The sequence below is a fragment of the Hesperophylax consimilis genome, chromosome 24, assembly GCF_061612785.1.
Source record: "Hesperophylax consimilis isolate HC1 chromosome 24, BYU_Hcon_1.0, whole genome shotgun sequence".
NCBI classification, from domain to species: domain Eukaryota; kingdom Metazoa; phylum Arthropoda; class Insecta; order Trichoptera; family Limnephilidae; genus Hesperophylax; species Hesperophylax consimilis.
Window position 1 is genome coordinate 14,929,511 of NC_142859.1, and position 24,202 is coordinate 14,953,712.

Sequence of the window (24,202 nt, forward strand, 5' to 3'; positions counted from 1 at the left end):
AATCCATATTCCAAGGGCGAATGATATGCTGAAATAGGCCAAGCCATGAGAGCATGGTCTGGCACAGCCATTAGGATCGATTCTTTACATTTTTATTGCATAATAATATTTTCATACAATGGAAATTGTAGCCGCTAAGCTACTGCAAGTAGCTTGTCGGCATTATCTCCTCTTTTGGTCGTCTGTACTGAACTGCTGCCAGTATTTAAAATTTGTATTTGCCAAAAATAAAATTTAAAAACGGTAATTATCACAGTAATAACCTGAAAATTCTTGAAAATCTCCTACTACCATCACAGTAAGATAAACTACGACGCCTGGGTGGGAATCAGATGCGATATCAACTTGGAAACCTTCTAGGCTAATTGTATTTTTCCTATTGGTAATTTTTCATAATGTAATTATAAGTAATATTTATTAAAACTCGTTAGTTATAAATTATCAACTTTTTTAATGGAAGAGTGACATCATAAAAGCATTATTTATAACAATTTAAATAAAAAAATCACAGATATTTTTAAGCACATAGTTTATTTTTTTAGCAGTGGCACAATTTTAATGGAGTTGTTGTCTAAATCGGTATGCATTGTCAACCCCATTTCTGTAAGCACCTCATTATCCACTGGTTCCTGGAGGGTCAGGGAAGCTATCACCGCCTGGAATAAAATATCATCGTACAATTTTTTCATAGAGAATTCATGAGGGATCCAATGCAAATTAAAAGTCCATGTGTGAATAAACTCAAAAATTATTCATCACTATGGCAACACCAAATAACGCTAATCAGAGAGTTTAAAAAAATTTGAATGTGTGGTTATCTTTGACTTCCGAATCTGACGTATTGACTGGGCGGAAAAATGTAGCCCAAGATGAATTAGTAGAGTGAAGAAACATTACTGAGATAATGTCCGTGGTTTCACTGAACTAGGTCCAGTGGACATATTTTAGCAGGCAGTTAGCTATTTCATTCATTAAAACATATTCTTTGAAGAACTATGCGATTCATTAGCAGTGCTACGTTTTTGTTTGATTTGTATGAATTTAACGTACCTTGTATTTTTATAATGTCGTTGCATGTAACTCTTTTTCTTTTCTTTTTTTTAGTTCATGCTTCTTCAACATATTATGTAGTTTTTATTTTTATTTAACATCCAATAAATGGCTTATTTTAAAAAATAAGAGTTTTGCATGCAATTATCTCACCTAGCCTGACATAAACCAGATGCTGTAAAAGTTTCATAGTGAACTGCACTGCATACCGTTACTTAAATATAGTGAACTTAATTTTCTGCGCAGGGTCTTGCACATTCGATTTATGTCGATTGCTTACCAACCTGTGGGACGACGGGCTAAGTGTAAAAAAAATAAATGTTTGAATATTCAATTTACTTGGAATACGATGCAGAATTAACTCCTTGCAGGAATTACAACTAATTCTGAACACCATTTGATATTGTTGTGAAAAATATCTGCTGTGACCGGGTATGTCATCAAAATGACAATTCAACACACTTCCAAAAACGATCGAAACTCCATAGGCTTCAGAAATATTACAACCTTGAAAATTTTGTATACATCTTTAGTTCGAAGTCAAGTCGAATATAACTCCTCGATCGGGTCCCCACATTATAAAATACATTCAGATTCAATAGAAAAAATTCAACACAAATTCCTAAGACACATTAACTTTAAACTCGGTATTCCCATTTAAAGTATAAACTATAATTACTTAATGAAAAAATTAAATTTATTAAAACTCTCAGATCGAAGAATTATATCCGACTTAATATTTATGTTCAAAATTGTAAATGGTAGTGTAGACAGCCTTGAATTAATTAACCTCATTGAATTTCATGTACCCATAAGAGCTACTCGATCTAAAACCCTCTTTAATTGTAACAATTCTAAGACTGAACATTTCAAACACTCGCTTGTACCTAGATTACATGAAATTAGTAATAGGTACGCAGATGTAGCGGATCTGTTTAACTGCACAGAAGCTAGGTACAAAAAGACTTTAATATCATATCTTTTAAATCATGACCAATAAAATGTAAGTCTACTCATACTTACGTAAAAAGTCAAAAAAAAGTGATATGAAGTCATGAAAAGTGATGAAACAAAAACTATGGTTAATAGTTACTATGTAACCTTTGGAGGTGTGTTGAATTTTCATTTTGATGTTAATAGTTACTATGTAACCTTTGGAGGTGTGTTGAATTTTCATTTTGATGTTAATAGTTACTATGTAACCTTTGGAGGTGTGTTGAATTTTCATTTTGATGTTAATAGTTACTATGTAACCTTTGGAGGTGTGTTGAATTTTCATTTTGATGTTAATAGTTACTATATAACCTTTGGAGGTGTGTTGAATTTTCATTTTGATGTTAATAGTTACTATGTAACCTTTGGAGGTGTGTTGAATTTTCATTTTGATGTTAATAGTTACTATATAACCTTTGGAGGTGTGTTGAATTTTCATTTTGATGAAATATCATGAAACCGCTTGAAACGTAGGGCTTTTTTTTAAGTTGCATTTATTTTCTTTGAACTAGCTTAACCGGTCAGCAACGTAAGCAGATATACACGATAAAATAACGATAGCAGTCAAGTACAATAAGCGTGTTTACACGTCAACGCGTGTGTTTCCACAAAAATCGTCATAACTCCGTTATTCTTCTAGTGACATCCCTAAAACAAAAAGTAAAATATTCGTATTGAATGAAGCTTCACATCTCTATTCAAAGTTATCCATAGAAACCCGTAAAAAGACCTACTCAGTGGAAGCAAATTTTACCCGCCAAATCGTAAAACGACGCCAAGAAAGCCGTTTGACGTGCCGACCCGCCTCGCAAGTTTAATTATTTTTTTAAAAATATATTTTGTATGAAATGGTCAAAAAGTGAAGTGACAGAATTGTTTATTGTACATTTGTACGATGAAATAAGTGTTTTTTTTTTACATTATCCGTGATTTTAGTATCGTTTTTACATAAAACATTACAGGTGAGTCATTTTTACAATTTTTTCATGTTTCCATTCTAAATTTAAATATTTACAAATGTTAATATTTATTTATGATACAACAATTTGAAAGCCTATTTTGTAACCTTTCTAAAACAGTTTTTACTATTCGGCTCCGTTCAGTAATGTTTCATTTATAGAGCTTTGATTGTGAGGCGGTAATAACACAACGTTTTCGTGAAATTGACATTTCGGTAAAGACATCTTAGCTTCAAGTTCGCGAAAAGTCGGAGGGGTTAATGTTGCTATTTAAATTATTGCAGCGCCCTCCTGCTATATTATTAGACAGACTATCCCTCACCTGATTTTCTGGGCAGTTTTCACAAAGGTTCCTCACAGCAAATATGACCCACTGCATTATCACTGTATTGAAAGGTTAAGGAACATAGAGGTTGGATTCATTTGAAATTGACATTACATTTGAAGTTGAATTCATAGAAAAAAGAAGAAGAGAATAGTGTGCACGCATTTAGCTATTTTTCGGCTCTATATCGGTGCTGAAGAGATTAATGACACTGGTTCTTCAGAGTATCTTCTGATATCTGTGTTCCAAAGATTGTAATCCGTTTCTGCAGAGTTTTCTTCAGGTATTTTGGGGCTCCAGTGTAGGCGTGGCAGCAACAGTTATTATGTAGTAAAAAGGATACATGGATTTCTGGCATCTATATTACAGCAATCCAGAAGAATCGGAATGATGTCTAGCTCTCGAATCTAGAAAAAGAAAAAGTATAAATATAAACATTTTCAATGGCAATTTTTTTTAATCCCAAAACCAAAGATATAAATATGTAAAACAATCCATACCTGTCGTTTATTAATCTGATTTTTCCAGCATAAGTTACCCAATGTCCTAATAACAGTTCCTTTAAAACCGAAAGCAACGTGTTGTTCAACTGATTCTGTGACCGTAGCTAATTTCTTGGGACCTGCGTTTTCAAAATTTCCCAATTTCGACTTCATGTTATTTTCCGGAGAGTCTATCTTCACGTTTGGCACTCGAATATGAGTCTTTGGCTTCTGCGCTAGAAGTTCCGCAGATAGAACAGGGGTTGGCGGTAAATTCACCGACTGTGACAGAGGTTGAGGAGCTTCTACTTTGGCATGAGTAATTTGTACGCTGTGGGTGTCTTTAACAATATCCAAGCTGTCGGATCTAAGATTAGCTTTATCCGTTGATATTCCCAAGATTTTTTGCAGCTGCTCACTTAGATCGAATTCTGTTGAAAGGTTTTGACTCTTTTTAACGGGGATCGGTTCTGAAGCTTTTGGATGCGTTATGATATTGGCTGGTACTTCAATTTCTACATTGTTTGGATTAAAAGCTTGAGCTTCTGATTGATTTTGATTTCCTTCAGTCGGTGGTATATTTGAAGCAACATTTTGGTGAGCTTCACTTGTCTGTTCAGCATTGTTTAATTCGATAGTCATTTCTCTGATGACGGTTTCTGACGCTTCGATTCCTGGTTCGACACTTTGTTGTCGACTCATGTTGAAAGGCGTGGGAGCGTTGCTTTGCACGTTCGGCACAGCAATGCTGTCTTTTCTTTCAATTCGCGACTTGTCCAGACTGCTTTCCCGGCTGAGATTAGGCGTGCTAGTTTGAGGGGCGGCACACTGGGTTTCTTCCGGTGAATCTGTGATCAAAGGTGGTTCCATTTCATCTAAAATATCAATTTTATGATCTAAGCTAATTTTTCTGTTTAGATTTAAGTCTGATTGTGCCACAGATTGTGCAATAGAAGTTCCGGATAGCGGTATTATATTACCTCCTTGGAGAATTTCACCGGACGGAATGGATTGAGAGATATCTGGCTTGATGTATTTGGAAAAAGCGACCTTGATAAGGTTTTCATCGAGTTTATTGGCATCAGAGATCTTTCTATCCATACTCCCTTGTCTGCCAAAGTTCAAGCCAGCTACCGCTTCGGGCAATATACCTGGAGAGACAAGTGCTTGGGAATCCATCGGCTCGGTGTTATCGATCAGGGTTATTTGTGTTTGAAGGTTTTCTGGGAGGTTGAGGGGTTCAACGAATGGAGGCTGATCGGTGCATTCGTAATATTGCTCGCTGCATTCTGATTCCGTGCATTCAGACACAGTTTCAGTTCCCTGCAGCATGTTATCAGTGGAATCGCACTTCTTCACAGATCCTGCAAAAACAACAATTAAATAAACATATTTAATATAAAGGAAAAACCCTCATATTTAAACAAAGCTGACGTACAAAACATATTAAATAAAAATAAGAAAATAGATCCACATTTTGTGAAATCACTAATTTTCTACTACCTGTGGCTGAATCATATACATATTACGTTTGGCATTAGTGCCCGCATGCAGCAGAATAATCTGCAATCATCAAACTTTCTATAAACAAATCGTTGTATTAAAACCATGGTGGAATAATTGACATTTCATATAATATTTGCCGAGTTTGTGATTATGATTGAATTTGCCGATTATATTAATAAGCATTATATTGCTATGCACTTCCACCTACCTAAACTCCTTTCCTTTCCCTCCAACACTTGCAAACATTTACTGATGATTTATTGTTTTAATTTGCAGATTTAAATTACTTCTTGGAAAAAGCTTTGCTAGGAAGAAATTTCCACTTAAATTAGCAATATGCCCACCTTTATACTAGACATACTAATGAAATGGTCGGTTAGTTGATCGATCAAGTGGTCCAAAGCGTCGGGTTCCAATCAGTGTTGCGGATTTGATTCTCTGATAGCTAAGTCTGCCAATATATAGCAGTATGGCGCTGCTGCAAAGTCGAATGTAAAGGGAGCCCAAAATATCGATATTGGTCAAATTGATGAATCGGATATAGAATCTTCCATTCGGAAACTGAAAAATACACATTCACTTGGTCCAGATTTTCTTCCGGTATTCTTCTTAAAAGGTTTTGCCGAGTTTTTAAAACTGCGACTAAGCTTTTTATTTAACCGTTCCCTAGAAACTGGTGTATTTCCTGATTAGTGGAAAATATCAAAAATTTGTCCGATTTATAAAAGCGGCATAAAGACTTCTGTGGAAAATTTCAGACCGGTGGCAATACTATCTGCACCGGCTAAATTGTTCGAATCGATTCTTCATAAATTCACTCTACCACAAGTTGAACCGTTTCTAATTTCTGAACAGCATGGATTTAGAAAAAGTCGATTGACAGAAACCAACCTATGGTGTTTACGGATTTCGTATCAAAATCATTAGACATGTTGGAGAGATCAGAAGAAATTCTTGAGATTTCTCTACATGAGGGAGTATTGCTACTAACCGTGGCTCTATCCCACTGACTTTCTTTTGGGTATGCTCGGAATGAACTATCTACGGGTCAGGAGGGATGTGCGCATTGCTACACATTTCTTTAGACTGATTCGTCGATGGTTTGAAAACTCGGTCATCATGGAGAGAATTCATTTCTATGTTCCCGATGGTTATCTACGTCACCGACAATATAGACTATTTTATCCCCCGGCCTGCAGAACTAACTTGCCAATGGTCATGCCTGTTGGGAGAGCAATCTTGCTGTTGAACAGAATCAATTCGGATATCGACATTTTTAGCATCAATGAAGCTTCCTTTAAAAGGCAAGCTCTATTATTACTGGTATAGTTGATATACACACTGTTAATATTAATCTAAGAATTCTTATTACATAAATATTTTAAAAACGCATTGAAATTAACAATTTTGTAATATTTTTAAAATGAATAAACAAAATTAAATTGATTTTAGCCATTTTTTCTTTTTAGTGTCTATATGTATTGTATATATTAAAATAAAACATATCAACAAAGTCGAGTGGGTGGCCCTAGACATAGTTGGGAGAAAAAACTCCATAGGATGTGCGAAGAGAGGGTCTGCTCGGTCTGCTATGGACAGAGGCTGCTGAAGGAGCGCAGGGCAGGGAAGACTGGAGGCGCTTAGTCAATGCGATGTGGCCCTGATCCAAATAGGACAATGGGAAAAAAATGTATACTGAACAAAATTAAAAATAATAATGATCAACAGTTTAATATTGTATAAATTACCGGTTTCTTCCATGGACTGGTTGGTCTCAGGTGTGTCGGCAACTTCTACAATCTTGGCTTTCTCATCAGCGTTATCCGGCATTGGTTTGCCTGCAGTCTGGTAGAGCTTCTTGATGGAAGTGAAGAAGTTATCTTCATATTTACCCAGGTCATGGATGCTTCGAAGGAGAACTGGAAACAAAATAAAAATAAATAGTAAGATGAAGATTTCAAGACAACTAAATAAAAACTACTTGAATTTAACCAAGCACTGAATTAGTAGTGAGTGGATGCTAAATATTAAAACATTTGCCTTTTGCCACCAAAACTTGGGCAGCAACATACACATAGGCTTTCGATTCTCCAAAATAAATGTTTGTAATCTGGATATTTGCTTAATTATCCAATATTAAGATTTTGCGACCGGAAACCATATTCGAGTCGCAAAATTATGTTGTTATTCAGTTTATAATATTGTAACAAGGATTCGCATTCTGATTGAAATTCATATTTTTTCAGCAGCTTGAATTCATTAAATGTAATGTCTTCGCTTTTAGTATGACAAAGATATTACGTAACTAGACCGTAATCAACACAATGTATTATCTCAGATGACGAAGAGAGACCGGACAACATTTTTATTCCTCTTTCATTCTGTCTCTCCCATACAAGACATCAGTCACACGGTCATTATAGTAAACATGTCAATAATAAAAGTTTGTGCAAAGTGAAAAATAAGTACTTACAAGCACAATTAATGAACAGCGATACATCACTCTGCAGACAGTCCAAGTACGCCTCCATACTGGAAGCTGTTGCGATTATATCCAATAAGAAAACAACTTCTTGTGGCTCTATGGAATTCACATATTTATCTACGGTCTTCAAAATACAATCGGATTTGGTCTTAAACTCGTGAGCGATGAATTTAATAAAATTCACCGAGACATTTATATCCTGAGTTTCAATCGACATCAAAATATTATAGGCCAGATTTAAAATCAATAGCCTTGTGTCTGGTTCAAGCCTGTTGTATAACTTTTCAATGTAACTGTTTTCAACGCCGATTAAGTATTCAATTATTAAGTGCGGGAATTCTGAGTTTCCCTCAGCATACATGTAAGCCAGAGCGTTTAAAAGTAGGACATCGTCAGGTAGAACGTTTGGTTGTCCTAATAATATATTGTAGACAATCATAGCAGCGCATGAAGCAATCTTTTCGTTGTGCCCCAACAAAGCGTTCATTATGTTAGATCCAAATTTCTCCCAAATTATGGTTTGATTGAATGGATTATTCACAACTAGATTGCCTAATGTTTGGGTTAGAGCTACCATGCATGATTCAAACTTCTTTGCTAGTTCTTCATTCACGACGTCGTCACTGGGATGTTGGTATTCTGTGAATATGGTCAGCATATCATCAAGGATGCTAAGGTCCTTGGATATGTAGGTTTGGATCTTCATCCCAGAGGCAGCACAGCTCCTGATTAAACGTAGACATTGTTCGGCTACGGCTAATGTCGATAAGTTGTAAGATCCTTGTTCAATGTCAAGTTTCATTATATGTAATACTTCTGCAATGAGGCGGAGCGTGTATTCTGAAGCCTTTTTTCTGGAAACGAAGAAAACATTTATTGGTTAAAAATCTGATGAAAGTTTGAAATAAAGGAGTGTTGAATGAGAATCATGCGGTCTTTCGTAAACTTATGGATAGTATCAGACAAATGTAGGTTAAATGTACAGAGGAGCAAGCCAACGTTAATATGTAAAAACTATTTAGAAAAAAAAACATGTATCAGTTTAATTACAACGAGGAACCACTATTTAAAGTTCATGGAGAAGCAAGACAATGCATTTTAATCAATGTTTGACACATCTGTCGTGCTCACTTTGCGGCCATTTATTGTTGATATGTCATAATAAATAGTATGGGTTTTTAGGTAAGTTTGTCTTTCTATTAAATAAAACCCAAACTAAGAACCAAAGAAACTATTTTGTAAAGTAAGTTTTTTTAAATGATTTGTTTCTATTGGAAGAGGCATGCTGCAAGCATGATTGCACAGAGTCAAAACTCTAGCCTATCAATACCTTTGGAGAAGAAATAGTTAAGTGAGAATAATCGAATAGATCTCGATAGTTGGGGGCCTCTAGATTCTAAGGAAAAATAAAAGGTAATACAGAAAATAGGGACACGTTTATAAGCACATTTTATTTTGGAAATACTTTGTAGTAGATAATAATGAGAAGCAAGTAATTCAGTTTCCGGAAATGGAAAATAATGCATTTTAATAGTTATTTGTTTTCTAACTAATTCACAGTGGTTTTTCAAAATTGCATATTAACCGTGTCCCTATTTTCTGAATATTTACCAAAAATCATCAAGATAGTGGGGAGGGGACGGATGTCTGGAATAGGAAGGTGAGGAAGTACCTGGCAATTCAGATCTGGTTACCAAACAAAGGTAACCAGATCTGAATTCCCAGAAGGGGGAGTACCTGATTATTCAGCTCTGCTCACCAAACACGGCTAAAGCCATTTCAGGCAATATTTCAATTCAGAATGGTAGTCTTACATCAGGGCGAAACTGAGAGTATCTCCCACTCTGTGTTTTTTAAAGAATAATATTGAATATTGAAAAAGAGATAAGCGGGTTATGTTCATAAAGCTGTGCAATTAGAGGCGTTATTGCGTACTAATATTTCATTGAAACGTGTTCCACTATTAGATCGCAATAAGCGGTGCGTATAAACCGGTTTCGGTAGTTTTAATTTAGAGCGTTAGAAGCGTTGGAGGTAAAGGAGGAAGTGGAACCTATTGTTTAGCTTCATAGCTCATCTAAATATAATATATCAATGGTTATGTTGTGAAATCTTACGGTCGAAGACGCCCTGTCTCCGTATCTCTCGATAATTGCGACTCCGCACGCAGCATTTCCTCCACGGCGTTCCATTCTCCGGTTTCCAATTGAAAGTTGATCAATTTTGCATCCAATAATATTTCCTCCGCGAACCATACGCTCTTTTCTCTCGACATTTCGTATTTAAATTAATCGGCGCACAGCAGTTATAGACGAAATGCGTGAAAACGATTGATCTGGATTGATCTAAACGTCAGAAACGTCAAATAGTATCAACAATGGGGTTAGAAAAATCATAGACAATTTACATAATGATCTGGGATCTGGGACTAACAATTTTTTTATTATAAATTTGACTTTTACCCAAAGGGCAATCTGGACCATAAAAGTGCAGATTTTTTCTTAAATAAAAAAGTTTTAAAATTTGTTTGTTGATGAAGCAAGATATTTTTTAACGGTACCTATAATTTAGCTTTGTTTACAATGAGAGTTGATTGCAATTTAATTATAGCTGCTCTGCTCGTCTTTTCTGTAATCTGACAGGAGAAGTTATTTCACAAGAGTAATGCGCCATTCAGACAGAGCGATTTTAGTTGAAGGACTTTAATCGAACGACAAAAATTGAACAAGATTTAGTTCAGACCTTTCAATTTAACTCAAACCGATATTGTTAATCAAGATGGCGTCAAATGAAGTTATCGCTGCGTATGTCGCTATGATTTTGGACCATTTACAGAACGAACTTTAGAATATGAAAAAATGCAAAAAACTTTGTATATGGGCCAGAAAATGGCTTATATGGAGAAACGAATTTGGTGTTTCTAACACCATGTTGAGAGAGATGGCGTTAGAAGATACCGAAAACTATCGCAATCATTTGTGAATTTCGGAAGAACAATTTGATGTACTGTTGTCTAAAATTCAAGAAAAATCCAAAAACAGGACACAGTTATGCGCGCGGCTGTCCCAGCAAAAACTAAGTTACAAATTACGCTATGGTACCTGGCAACGGAGGATTCTTTTTCAAGTCTGGCTTATATGCAAAGAGTTCCAAAAAACACGATATCATTGTTTATAAAAAAAGTGTTCGTTGCAATGGTTGATGCCCTAAAATTTGTTATGAATATAAAAAATAATAATTTTTTTAAACATTCAGAGACGTTTTATTTGATAATAATAACTACTAAGTTACAGTAACATTTCAAAAATAATATTATCAATTGCAGTGTCACGGGCATTCTTTTTTGTAAACATCTTGCTTCTGATCCCAAAGATAAGGATGGCTTTGGGATCCATAAATCTAAACATCATATCATCCGACCACGTAAGGCAAAGCTTAATGCTATATCACTATTTTGATTAATCTTTATAACGAATCAGTGTACCTTATCAATACCAAAAAATATGCTTTAGATAAATTAAAGGTTTTCCTATCGTTTCGCTTGAATGGAAAAAAAATACACACAAGTTTCCAACCATAACCTCTGGGAGTCGATTTCGAGAATGGTGTTGAAGATTGGGAAAATTTGAATCCATACATTTTCCAATCTTAGCATCATATGCATCAGTTTGTGGTTGTCATTTTAATATCAGCAGCAAGCGCAATCGCACTGGAACATTAAAAAAAGACGCACTGCCTACCCTCAATCTTACCGGCAGGCAAAAAACTATTTTATTTACAAAGAGAACTTCAGACACACGGTGATGCCCAAATACAGGTTCGAATCTATTTTAATCTCGTTTTAAGCGTTTCATCCATAACTAATCCCTCAGACGATTTTGGGAGATATTAGATATAGACAAATATTTTATTTTGGCTAATCTTAACCCCTCATTTTGCAATGTTGCTCTTGCAATGCTCTTGTAGAACCGTCAAAATACAGATTCGGTGGAAAATATTTTCGAATTACGTTTTGTTTCAGATAAAATTGCTTTTTGAGTCTGAAGAATATTTCCGAAAATTGCCCAAGGAGTTTTAAACTTTACTTCACATGAGAATTGAATTTATTTTCGTTTTTAGACAGTATCCGTGTTCCACCAGGATCATACAGCACGTATTGTGATGCCCTCCATGATCATGACTACATCTTAAAAGGTATTCTATTCTGCATCAGCCTATAATAATAATAATGTTTTGTTAATTCAATTAATGTCATAATTATATTTATTTCAGAGCGTAACATCTCAACCAGCAGCGTACCTGTTGCTGCACAGGGGATGCTAGTAGAAAATGAAGGTACATATCTGTTTTATATTACTTAAAATGAAATAGTATTGCTAGTTTTGTTCGTCTAATATGTGAATCTTTATTTCAATTTCTTCAAGAACTATGATATTTTTTTCCAGAAATAAGTGCAGGACCCAGTCTGAGTCATGTCTTCTCTGCAACCAGCAGCGTTACTCATGCTAAGGGAGGTATAACTCCGAGAAAAAAGTGGGTCAGTAAAAAAGACACGGAAATCTCTATGGCTATGTGACGTACATTTTGCACAAACCAATGCGCAGTTCATGCATGTTTTTACGCCGATGTCAAAACAAATATTTGTATGAAAATGAAAATGTCGAAAACTGTTAAAGTTCAGTGCGATCAAGTGCGATGTTAAAGGATGTACAGACACTACATCAATTCGACACAGGTTTCCGTGTTTTTTGTTATTAACAGATACTTTATCTTTGGTATTTTAACATATTCATAATTGTTTAATTGGAATGTAAGATTTTTTCTTGTTATTTTTTCTTCTGAAATTGAAATTTTACTCATTATATATGTTTAGCATTTACTGGGTGGAGTGCCAGATTCTGTTTCGTGAATGGTCGTGGAGGATTAATAGATTAGACTTCATTCAGAACCCGATATTGACGACATATGCAAGAGTTTGTGCATCGCATTTTGCAATTGATTTAAACCAATTAGGACCACATTTTTTTCCTATAAGCGTATTTTAAATATCGTAGTACTGCCATGCTCCTCATCAAATCGGGTCCATTGTATGGTTGTGGTGTATCCTTACCAATTCATTTTCAATTGACATCTCTATATGAGTAGTAGAATAATAACGAAAAAATAAATATATAAGTCAAATGAATCCTATAATTTCTATACCCGCTATATCCGATTTTTTGACAAAATGATCTGAGTATGACATCTTGTTCACATTTTTGCGAGCAACAAGAGGAGCCTAAAATTGAGTTTCAAAACCCTCCTTTTCGCGACCAAAAACCATGTTTAAACTGCGAGTGAGAAACCAAATCCGCTATATCATACAGAAAGTTACTATCAAAACCCGCTATATCGGATTCAACGAATCACAAGCAGTTATTTTGCCAAAATACAATATGGCCGACGCTCTGACGCCACGCTCGTGTTACAAAATGATCTACGCGTGAGTTTCTAAACCCGCCATGTCGGCTCAGTTGACTATCAAAATCACGAAGTGAGTATCAAAATCCGCTATATCCATTTTATTTATCGAAATAACTTAATTATTGCTAGACATATATAGAAAAATAAATGCTTTTCGAAATTTTATTACTCCAATTCATTATATAAAAAATTGTAATGCATTTACTTATGTACGCTAGAGATGTGACAGTTTTTTGCGGTTTTCTCCAAATCAATGAAAGTTGATATAGCGGGTATAGAAATAACACGACTCAAATATTGTTATCATTTGTAATGTTAAGCCAAATATTCTCTGATGCGGCGTGTACATTTTTCAGTTTGGCCGTATTAGTCTGCAGCCCATTTTCAGTCACCGACTAGCATTCATAAAAAAATAGTCAAATTAGTTTATTTTATTTTTTTATTACATACTTCACATCATAATGAATATTCTCTCAACACCTTCTTTATATTTATTTTGTGCGTATATACTCTTGTATTTGGTGTTTTTATTTGTTATTATTATACCCTATTTGTTTATTAGGTTCCAATATGTATAGTTAAAACAATAACCTATTATTGTTAAATTTACTTTACTTTTTACACTGTAAGGCCTTGCGCGCACCACGATTTTCTGTACCACGATAATTTTGTCGCAGAAATGCAACGTATGAATCAGTAAGAATGTGCGCGCATATACGACAAATAAATAGTTGCTATTTTAAAATTGTGATTTGTCACATTTTTCCGCGACGCGATTGTCGTAAAATAAAATTAAAGCATTTGAAGTTATATGGACACGCGCGCACTGCGATTTAAAATCGCTACCTGACAACCTTTCTTCAGCTGAGATTGCATTCCGCCATCTAGTATTATTGTATGCAATTTGAGGTCCAACAATTCTTAATAGTTTGTCAAATGTCTGAATCGTCATTCTATAATAGCCAAATAATTTTTTGGATATTGTCGAATATCATTGTATTTCAGATAAAAGAAACCTTTAACATATCTTTCTGCTGTAAAAGGATGAGTCCAGTATTTATGTGTTCTTTTATTCCTCTTCTTCCGAAGAAGCAAAACAATAGAAGCAATTTGTACGAAATCCATGTTGAGAATGAACAATTCATCGCAATTCTTCATCGCGATGCGCGCAGTATTATTTTTGCGATTTATTATAGCACGTTTTTAAAATAGTGTGGCAAAAAATACAATCGTGGTGCGCGCTAGGCCTTACATTCTTTATGTTGTGTCCTATTCCTAATTTAAAAATATCTAAAAGGCATATAAAGTTTTTAAAACTAAAAAGTATCACAAAAGTATTTACTTACTATTTATATATGAAAGGTATAAATATTTAAGTAATAAAATAAGTAATGCTCTAAGTAGGAGGGAAACAAAAATAATTATAATGTAATTAGACGCCAATACAGCTAAGACAGTAGATTGAATCGTTGACTGCTTATTGACAATATTTTTTTCAATGGCGTTGGATGTTGAAACAAAATAACTATTGTTTCCAACAGCTAGTTATATATTGATACAGTAATTTATTCTAGGTTCACCTTCTTAATATGTTTTGTGCTTATATTATTGTATTTCATGTTTATATCTTACAAATAAAATTATTGTACATGTAATTGTGAGTTTCTTTTTCAGCTTCTTTCTGATAAATCGCTGTCCTGAGAAAATGAGCTGTAAAGAAAGATACTTTAAAGCTCATTTATTTCTTAGGACAGGGCTTTGTCAGATAGAACCTTGTAGTCTTGGGTGATATTTTACTTATGTTTTAGGCTAATGAATTGGGTTTTCGGTAGGTTCCGAAGCAGAATTATATTGTCTATGGTTGCGCCTTTTTTTAAAATTTCCTCTATCCTTTGTCGATGGTATGGTGTGACGTCACAGATGCGTGGTGTCTTCAAATTTGACTGATCTAAGGTTAAAACTTGACCAAACCAATCGTATGGAAAGAGGGTGGAGTTATCAATCTATAGATAGTTGATTTATGCTCCACTGGCAACACCAAACTCTCGTAATTCAAGATGTCCGACAAGTAAGTGCATGTTTTATTTTGGTTAAATATTATGAATACTATTTTATTAGTAATTTAAATAATATAAACCATATAATCTTGCATTTCAGTAAATACGGTTTTTTTGATTTGTTCTGAGCAAGATTTGTCTTTAAAAAATAGTTTTTGACGTTTTGTTTGCGTTTGAAAATACTACGCCAATTGACTGAAAAATAACGTTTATATATAAACGTTATTTTTTGTGCTTGATTCGCCGATACTGACAAATGAATTATGTATTTTAGTGAGGACTTCTTAACTGAAGATTACGCAGGAGCCGTTGACGAAATATATAACCTTGGAGTGGAGGAGGAAGATATTCTCTTAGCCGACGACGATCACCTGCACCACGAAAACTTCAAGCAAGCTCCTCAAGAAAACGGTTCGGTTTTTGTTGACAAACAGTTAATAGCCAATGGACCGAAATACATTGAGGAAGTTAACATCAAACCTGATTTTCATCAAGTTCATGAACCCATACAAAGAAAACATTCAATCAATGAACCCCCACTGAGAAAACATTCAGTTCATGAACCAATCCATTTGCAGCCTGCTCATGAGGTAAATATATCCATAAATAAGTACTGACCAAGATAACCATTTGTCCTAAGTCGATGGGACTGTGGCATTTCCACTGGGATATGATATATCTTACACGGGAAATATACAATGCCATAGTAAAGTAATGTTATGATAAGGCGTTATCTAGTGTTTACTTTATTATTGATTTTTGATATAGACCCCATGTAAACAAGTACAAAAGTTGTTTACACATTGTGATCTCGGCCATAAAATGCATTCGATTTTATAATATGGTGTAACTTATGCAAATAAGTGACTAATTTTGTAATCACACAAAGAAGAAAGAGTGATTCAGATTTTTAAAAATAACAATTGAACAATGATAAAATAAAGTAAAAATATCCAGAACAAATAGATAAGATTTATCCGGAGTGGTTGATGATGTCAGTATTGCCCTAGTGAAATACCACAATTCAGTATCGAAATAGTGCTAAAAATGACTTAAGCCATGTTTGGGGACTATATCTGAATAGCCAGGTATTTTCTCAACCTCCATCTCCGCATCTCCATTCTTTCTCCTCTCTCTTCAGCCACACAACATTCTATAATAATTGGAGAGTATTTCCTCCTGGGGTAAAAATAATCTCATCGAATTTAATGTTTCAAAGACCCAATCCTGTCTGATTACGTCTAAAAGGGATCCAAATGATAATCTAGTCTCCTTCAACGGAAGCAATCTTCCGAACAGGCCTTCTATTGATATGCTTGGTGTAACTATAAGTGACCAGCTCAGGTACGGGGACTCCATCGAAGCCAGAGTAAAGTTGGCCTCTCAGAAGCTGATCGTACTGTACAGGGCCCGCAGATACTTTAATAATACACAACTGCTGACCCTGTATAAATCGCAAGTGCGCCCTACTGTCGAATTTGGCAGCCATCTCTGGTCCGGAGCCCCTAAATACCTGAAAAAAACCCTTGACTGTGCAAAAACGGGCGGTCCGTTTGATAGATTCCCCAATCTTAACAAACAAGTCAGGTAGGTATGCTGTCCTTGTTCTATCGGTATTACAATGGAAGATGCTCTGAGGAACTAGCGTCATTGATCCCTTCGGCACCGGTGCGTAGTCGGGATACACGCCAAACGCGCGCCCAACATTTGTACACGGTTGACATTTGTCACATGAGAACGGGTTGCTTCTACGATTCGTTCTTAAGTTCAACAGCTCGGCTGTGGAACGAACTGCCGGCCCCTGTGTTTCCTCCCTCCTACAACATGGGACTCTTCAAGACCCATGTTCACTCCTTCCTCTCCACAAAAAGACCCTCCACACAGCATCCCCAAAGATGACATAGGCCCTGAGGGAAATTATTTTCTTCAGGGCCTCCTGTGTGGAGTTAATATAAAAAAAAAAAATAAAAGATGCCCTAATCCCGCTGGCTCTGAGCAATTGGGACTCTTGCGCTGTATTCTGAATACTGTAACCATATTAACCACTTAATACTCAGTTTTTTTTAACAGAAATAAAATTAAAAACATCAGGTTATTTTATTTTTTATTTAAAGAGTTAACATAATTTACAATTGACCAGTTAGGGCCCGTTCCCACTTCCGTTTTCAAATCGGAGGCGGGTCCCGTTTTAAAAACGGATGGCCAATGGCCCTGTTCACACTTCCGTTTTAAATCGGATCCGTTTTAAAAACGGACCATACTCTACGAAAAAAAATAATTGTCGATTCAACAAAAACATGTTATTTGCTCATTCTTCAGTAATGGTGCTCAATGGACGACGATGAAGCTCTTGTTGTCATGTTGTACTTATTAAAAAGAAGGAAAAAAGTGAAAAGAAAATTTTGAGTACACCCAATCATAGCCGAATGATTTTCTGTAGGAATTTTCCAAGTGTTAATTGGTGAGTTGAGAAGTGATGAACTAAAGTTCTTTAATTATTTTAGAATAATAATGATTGGATTATTTATATAGCGCCGTTTTCATCATGAAAAATCACCTCAAGGGCGCTTAATGGCTTATGAGAATGTCTATCACCTCCTTTAACCATCTACTGGAATGAGTTTCAGAGAGCTTAACATATCAAAATACAAAATTGAGAAAGTGCATTTGTCCTGAAGAAAGGCTATCGATATTTTAAAGTAAGAAAACAATAAACACTCAAATATTTTTTATAATATGTTTATTTAACTAATACGCTCTTCCGTGCATCTCATTAAAGCTTTAAAATTAAAAAAAAGTAAACTTAAAAAAATAAAAATAAAAATTTTGATGTACAAAAGTTGTGTACACCAAGTGTTGTTTTTATTTATTAAAAGATAAAATATTACCATACTCTTTCTTCGACCAGTGGTATTAAATTTTCGGGATTTATTTCCTTATCCATTATTGTAGTTTTGATTTATTTACTTAACAAAATAACCAAATACAAGCACGCAGCGTGCCTGCTTCCTTGCGACAGGGAGCGGGCGGGGAGGGGTCGGGGTTTGGCGGGGACTCTGCCGGAACGACTGGACGACAACTGTGAACAGCTCCATACAACACTATGAGCGAGCGTGTTCCGACACGATTTGAAAACGGACGCGCTGCGCTGGCGATACATCCGACAAAAAATGTCGGATCTGTTTTCAAATCGTGTCGGACAAGTGTGAACAGCTCTATACATCCACTACAGCCACTAGGGCATCCGTTTTTAAAACGGGACCCGCCTCCGATTTGAAAACGGAAGTGGGAACGGGCCCTTACAAAAAAAAACAAAACAGAAGCAATAAAAAATGCAAAAAAACTTAACCATATTCAAAAAAATAAAACAAGACTAACTATAATAAAAAATAAACAGTAAAAAATCTAACCATAATAATTAAAAAAATAGAATAATAATAACTATAGTATGTTGAAACAGAAGAAAAGATTTGCGCAAACCTCTAGGTACGAGCGTCAAGTGGCGAGCGCAGTTTGTTTGTTTATCTTGTATAACTCAAACAAGTCAAAACACGCGAGCAGTGTTCGGGTTGTCGCGGTACGATACACGCGCCGTCCGCGAACACCGCTCGTTCAAAAGCATTAAGTGGTTAAAAATTTTAATTTGTATATTTTCCAGCATTCCCAAGATAAATGTATGAGGCATAATATCATGTGGTAAAACCATCCATCATCCAAATGTGGAGATTCCCAAGGAATGCAAGGCTGATGCAAGAGTAATGAGTAAGATTAAGAAAGGGATTCTTAAATTGTTTTGGCATGTAGAGTGAACGAAGACAGAAAGAAGTATAAAGAGAATATATGATGCAAATGTGATTGGTAGCAGGAACACCTGAGGAGGAAATGGTACGATCAAGTGAACCAAATACGTTCACTTGATCTGGGCCATGTCAAGAGTCAGAATAACAGAAGGGTATGTATAAATGTGAATGAAGCAAGGAGTGTGTGCCAAGACAGAGTTGTTTGCAGGTCCATCCTCTTCCCAGTTAGTTCATTTTGCAAATACTCACCATTCCGAGGTTAAAACGCTGAAAAGTATTAAGAAGAAAATTTTATTGTTTCAGCCAATTATTGAAGTGCTTCCACCAATACACCACCATGTACCGGATCCAATCCATCATCAGCTCAGCGTTGAGCAGGTAGCTCTAGTTCCAGACCATTTTATTCCACCAGGTAAGTTTTTTTTTTTATTCGACTTCATCAAAAGCCCCTTCACACAGCATCTCCGAAGATGACATTGTTGTTTATGGTGTGCTTGTGCTCAGGAACACAGGAATCTATTTCCTGATAGTATTCGATTTATTCCTACCATCATTAGAAGTGGAAAATGTAATAATGGAGGACTCAGCTAGGCAGAGGATTGACTTATCTTATATGTAAATATGACACAAACATAATAACATATCTGGAATATGTAACTGTCAAAACCAGCTGAATCTATATTGCGTCTCCGCCTAAACAAAATCTTGGCAAAGTTTTGTCAATAGCAAAAAATGATTTTTTTGGCACTCAAATACAAAAATATTTTGGTTTTGCGGATATCCAGCAAAACAAATGATTGCAGACGGTCTGTGTTTTCATTTCTTTTTTCTTATTGAAAATGCGGCGATTTGTCTTATTTTTCGACAGATAACCACTTATTACTTTTTTAATGATAAACCAATGTTTATAAGACGAGGTTTTATGCATAGCATAAAGGATAACAAATAATTATAAGCAATAAATTATCCTTTATGCTATGCATAAAACCTTGTCTTATAAACATTAGTTTACCAAAAAAAAATAATAATATTTGACAAGTCAAAAATATTTCACCAACAAATGAAGATATAATATGTCTCGACGCCATCTAGTGAGAAATTTAGCACTAACAAAGCCTTTCCTACAAAAATAAAGTTGGTTGTTTACAGTTGGAAAAAATATAATACCCAGTAATTGTTGATTGAGGTACTAGTACATATTGAATTATTTGGCAGGTTGGAAATAAGCCGACATAGCTCAGTGGTTTCAGAGCACCCGACTGGACATCAGAAGGCACGGGTTCAATTCCCGTTGGCGGCATTTATTTTTACGCGGGAGATATTTTCAATTTGTATTGACATTTCAGGCAACTAATTATTGCTTATAATTATTAATTAGATAACCACTTGGTTACAACGAGCACTAAGGGACAGACTAAATTTGCTCCTTACAACCATCACGCCATATATTTATTTATTTATTTTATTTATTTATTTATTAGATACAAATAATTACATACATATTAAGGAAGCTTTGGCTGTCCAACTAGGAAATTTTCCCGTTTTAGGACAGCCAAATTGCCTGGTTTAGTTAACATTTGTACACGCTGCTGTTATGAATTATATTTCCATACTTTACATTAATAGTTACGCTAGTAATATAGTCTATATACATATATATTTATCAAAGTAATCAAAATAAAAACTTTTTCAGACATATTTGTACACCCGAATATTAGTTTTTTTTATGAAAACACCTGATAAATTTTATCAAGGTACATGTAATAATATGCAATTAAGGAACACTGTATCAGGGTACATGATAACATATTGGATTAATTCAATTTATAGTTACAATATAAGAAAAATATTAGGTGGGTTTCTTAATTTGATCGCTGTTACTGTGCTGTGTATTAATTTACATAATCAAGGTACATATAATATAATATACATAATCAAGAAACATATAAACAAGGTACATGAAAACATATTGTATAAACATTATCAATCACAAAAATTATCATTCGCATTGTATAAATCAGATGCATGGTAGGAATTTTTTATTTAACTGCCAATAACGATGAATAAATGTGAGTACAGAACATTTTTGTTTATCTGTTGGTCATCATAAGTTCGCTTTCGACTCTTCCCAAGTCTAGAAGCCAATAATAAACTAATTTACGCAGAATGCTTATGCTTTTCGATTTCCATAAATCGGGTAAGAGGTTGAATAATTTTGGACCAAGGTAATAGAATTGTCTTTGGGCAAAAGCCAAAATAGGTTTTTTAAATGTCATATGTACCTACTTACCTGCCTCTACTATCTATCGCTTTCATACTTATCAATTTCCTCCTCGAACAATCAACGCATTATAGCTACCATCACCTGGTTCGAGGCTTCCAAGAAAAATATCACTAAATTGTCTATCTTATTATCACTACCTTGTGCGTATCGTACCGCTTGTAAAATCTCACTTGTCATAAATAACTAGCTTTCGGGGTTGTTTTGGTTTTTGGCTGTAAGTTTCAAACCAATGATGCACAATCTTCGGCCCAATTCTTGCAGCCTGCATGTCAATTTTATACGGCCCACTTGGCTATAGAGAAAAATCAAAAGTTTAAGGTATTTCTTGAAAACCCTGGCTGAGAACATTTTTTTATAGAGTTTTGGTTAATTTAGACTGCATGTCCTAAATGGAACCAAATTTTTAAGAACCTGTTTGCATTTTTATGTCTTGGCCTGTTAAAAAATAGGCAAAGCCCCTCTGCTGACAAAGCTGTGCATCACTATCATAAATTTACCCCGTGCGGGGATGTGCACACGTAACTAGGTATCTCCATAAACATATTTATTGGTTTTTTAACACAAAATTGACAAAGAGTTGTAATACAAAAGAAGACATAAAAAGAGAACAAATTCTTGACTTTCGCATATTTTATAACAATTTTACATAGTGCCCGATGGATGGCAATGTTTCACATTGCCGACAATCATACACAGGTAGTGCCATGAAAACATGAAAGCGTCCCTAACGGGATAGGAAATCCCCACCGGCTGCCATTGTGCGCCGGGAAGCTAACCGCCGTGCTATGCCGCCCCTTTGTTTGCTACTACTTCGAGAATAATTCCCAATTCGTTTTTTATTCAGAACTATTCATTTATTCAGAAATTGTGTTGACAAAATTATTTGCACGGTGTATCAGTGAATCGACCTCGTTATAACAGCCAACAATTGTATGAAGATAAGCCTGAACTAAAATATTGTTTTGTAATTGCTCATTGTATCAGACGTAATCGTGACACACAAGACTGTAGATAGGGCCGGTGATCCCAATCTGTGGAGGCGTAAGATGTCTTCCTTCAGTGGCGTGGAGGGGTAGAACGGGACCGTCTCTGATGCCGTTGTAGCTGGTCCGAATGCTGTTTTCGCGTCCTTGATGCTGAGTCCGGGTCTGGTCCGAAGGGGTAGGCAAGTCCGTGGTCCAGGGTGAAGCGGGGGTCAGAGTGAAAGAAGGCGAGTAGAAGCAGAAGTCGGAGCGAGGTAGAAGGCAGAGCAGAGAGAGAGGTGTTGAGCTGGTGGTGGTTGCTGGCTATCTGACGTTTTCAGGGCCTGTTGCCCGTTTTATAGGCCACCAGCGGGCGCACGACGCGCACACGGGCCCACTTTCTCTTTGATTCCTGGAATCCGTGAGCCGTGTTTGCGACGCTATCGCGGCGCCCGCCGGGCCGGTAAACTCCTTTGTTTGGGCACGATCCTCAGAACCGTGCCCGTGGGACGTAATGACGGCGTACCACCGGTCATTTGTGACGCTATGACGGCGCACGGCCAGGCTTCCCACTACGTTTTGGCACGGTTCTACCAATCGTGCCCGAATTAAAATATGAATATGATTTTACCAGCTCTCACATTACTTCTCTGCCCGTATACCTCTAGCCAAGCTCCGACGTTTCGTTTATTGTAACAATTTTACATTTTACATAACAATTTTACATAGCAATTTTACATAACAATTTTACATAGCAATTTTACAAATTTCTACATTTTACATTTTTCGGCAGTATATTTTACTTTAATAACAGGGCAAATAGCAAATTAATAATATGGGGCGACGTCAGCTGATACTGGAGCAGTACGTCCGTTACAGCTCATTATAGCCGTGAACTCGTTATTGCTGTGATCGTTATAACCAAGTTCGACTGTATATGGGATAAATACACACTAAAATATGGGATGATTAGTGAAATCTAGGTCGATTCATTGGCTTTAACCCGCAGTAAGCCGTGTTTTCTTATATTGAAGTTGAAATAATTAATATCTACAAAATAAAGTAAAAAAAATCCTAGGTCAAATTGAGTAATGATGTTATATAAATAATCATATTATTTATTTAACATCATTCTTCGAAATATTAATATGAAATAGTGGTTAAATATATATTTCAAAGCTCCATAGCTCAAAACGGTAATATCATTTCTTAACGAGAATAGTTACATTGTTGTAGAAATTCCAGGCAGGATAGAGTTGTGCATTTTTCATGAAGCTTATAGTTACGAGTTTTTTCTGCTTCAGCTTTCAGATTTGCTTTGATGTCATACAATTAACAATGATGTTTAACAATATGAACGTAATTTATTTGTTTTTTCCAGAAGTGTTCAAATCTGGCGATGGCCCCGTGTCCTCAAAGGGCGTGGAAGTGGCCAAGGAAGAGACGAGATACCGGGGGGGGCTGAGGGATAGATTCCCCACGGAGAGGGGGACCACTAACTCTCCCCAACCCAACATTCCCGAGTCACTGGGTGAGACTTTTTTTAAACTCTTGAAATGCGTGAGGTTTCGGTGCTAGGTGCCCCTGTATGCGGCATTTTTCCATTGATATGTGTTCACAAGACATCTGTGACGTCTGTGTATGCGAATCAGAAACATGCACCCCAACTACTGAGACGTCCGCACACAACGGATGATCCTAGTTTTATTGCCACAAAACCACATAACGGCCCTCAATCGATTTGTTTGATCATTTTCAGAGCTTTAATAATGTGGAAAAATAAACTTAGTGAAAGTGGTTGATTATACTTTTTTATATTGATTGCGGGAGTGCTTT

The 24,202-nt window shown here is 35.7% G+C and overlaps 3 protein-coding genes across 8 annotated transcripts in view; 1 reads left to right on the forward strand and 2 right to left on the reverse strand.

The window, feature by feature from the left end:
- The window catches only part of LOC149411963 (uncharacterized), a 591,119-nt gene that overhangs the window by 358,721 nt on the left and 208,196 nt on the right, over positions 1-24,202 (reverse strand). The window lies entirely within an intron of this gene.
- Positions 438-10,161, reverse strand: LOC149411971 (uncharacterized). Of its 6 annotated transcripts, none has more exons than XM_089646542.1 (8): positions 9,918-10,161; positions 7,789-8,654; positions 7,064-7,234; positions 4,961-5,173; positions 3,828-4,657; positions 3,671-3,734; positions 3,325-3,386; positions 438-656 (listed from the first exon to the last, which is right to left on the reverse strand). In XM_089646542.1, the coding sequence occupies exons 1-8, from the start codon at positions 10,073-10,075 to the stop codon at positions 531-533; spliced, it is 2,490 nt and encodes an 829-aa protein (XP_089502668.1). In that variant the 5' UTR covers positions 10,076-10,161; the 3' UTR covers positions 438-530. The 6 variants fall into 6 exon arrangements, with proteins under 6 accessions (XP_089502668.1, XP_089502667.1, XP_089502665.1 ...); XM_089646541.1 differs by having other exon boundaries at positions 3,828-4,684; XM_089646539.1 differs by having other exon boundaries at positions 4,790-5,173.
- LOC149411972 (uncharacterized) overlaps positions 15,247-24,202 on the forward strand; it is a 37,674-nt gene continuing 28,718 nt past the window's right edge. The window contains exons 1-4 of the mRNA XM_089646514.1: positions 15,247-15,331; positions 15,595-15,910; positions 19,424-19,532; positions 23,748-23,897. Of these exons, the coding sequence (XP_089502640.1) occupies positions 15,321-15,331; positions 15,595-15,910; positions 19,424-19,532; positions 23,748-23,897 (586 nt within the window). The 5' untranslated portion in view covers positions 15,247-15,320. The remainder of the gene's footprint in view (positions 15,332-15,594; positions 15,911-19,423; positions 19,533-23,747; positions 23,898-24,202) is intronic.

Bases quoted from the DNA above. Each gene is read 5' to 3' on its own strand.
- LOC149411971 (XM_089646537.1), bottom strand. From the start codon at position 10,075: ATGTCGAGAGAAAAGAGCGTATGGTTCGCGGAGGAAATATTATTGGAT. The intron at 8,655-9,917 runs GTAAGATTTCAC...CTTCGTTTCCAG, and splicing joins GAGACAGGGCGTCTTCGACC to AAAAAAGGCTTCAGAATACA. The intron at 5,174-7,063 runs GTAATTTATACA...TTGTTTTTGCAG, and splicing joins CCAGTCCATGGAAGAAACCG to GATCTGTGAAGAAGTGCGAT.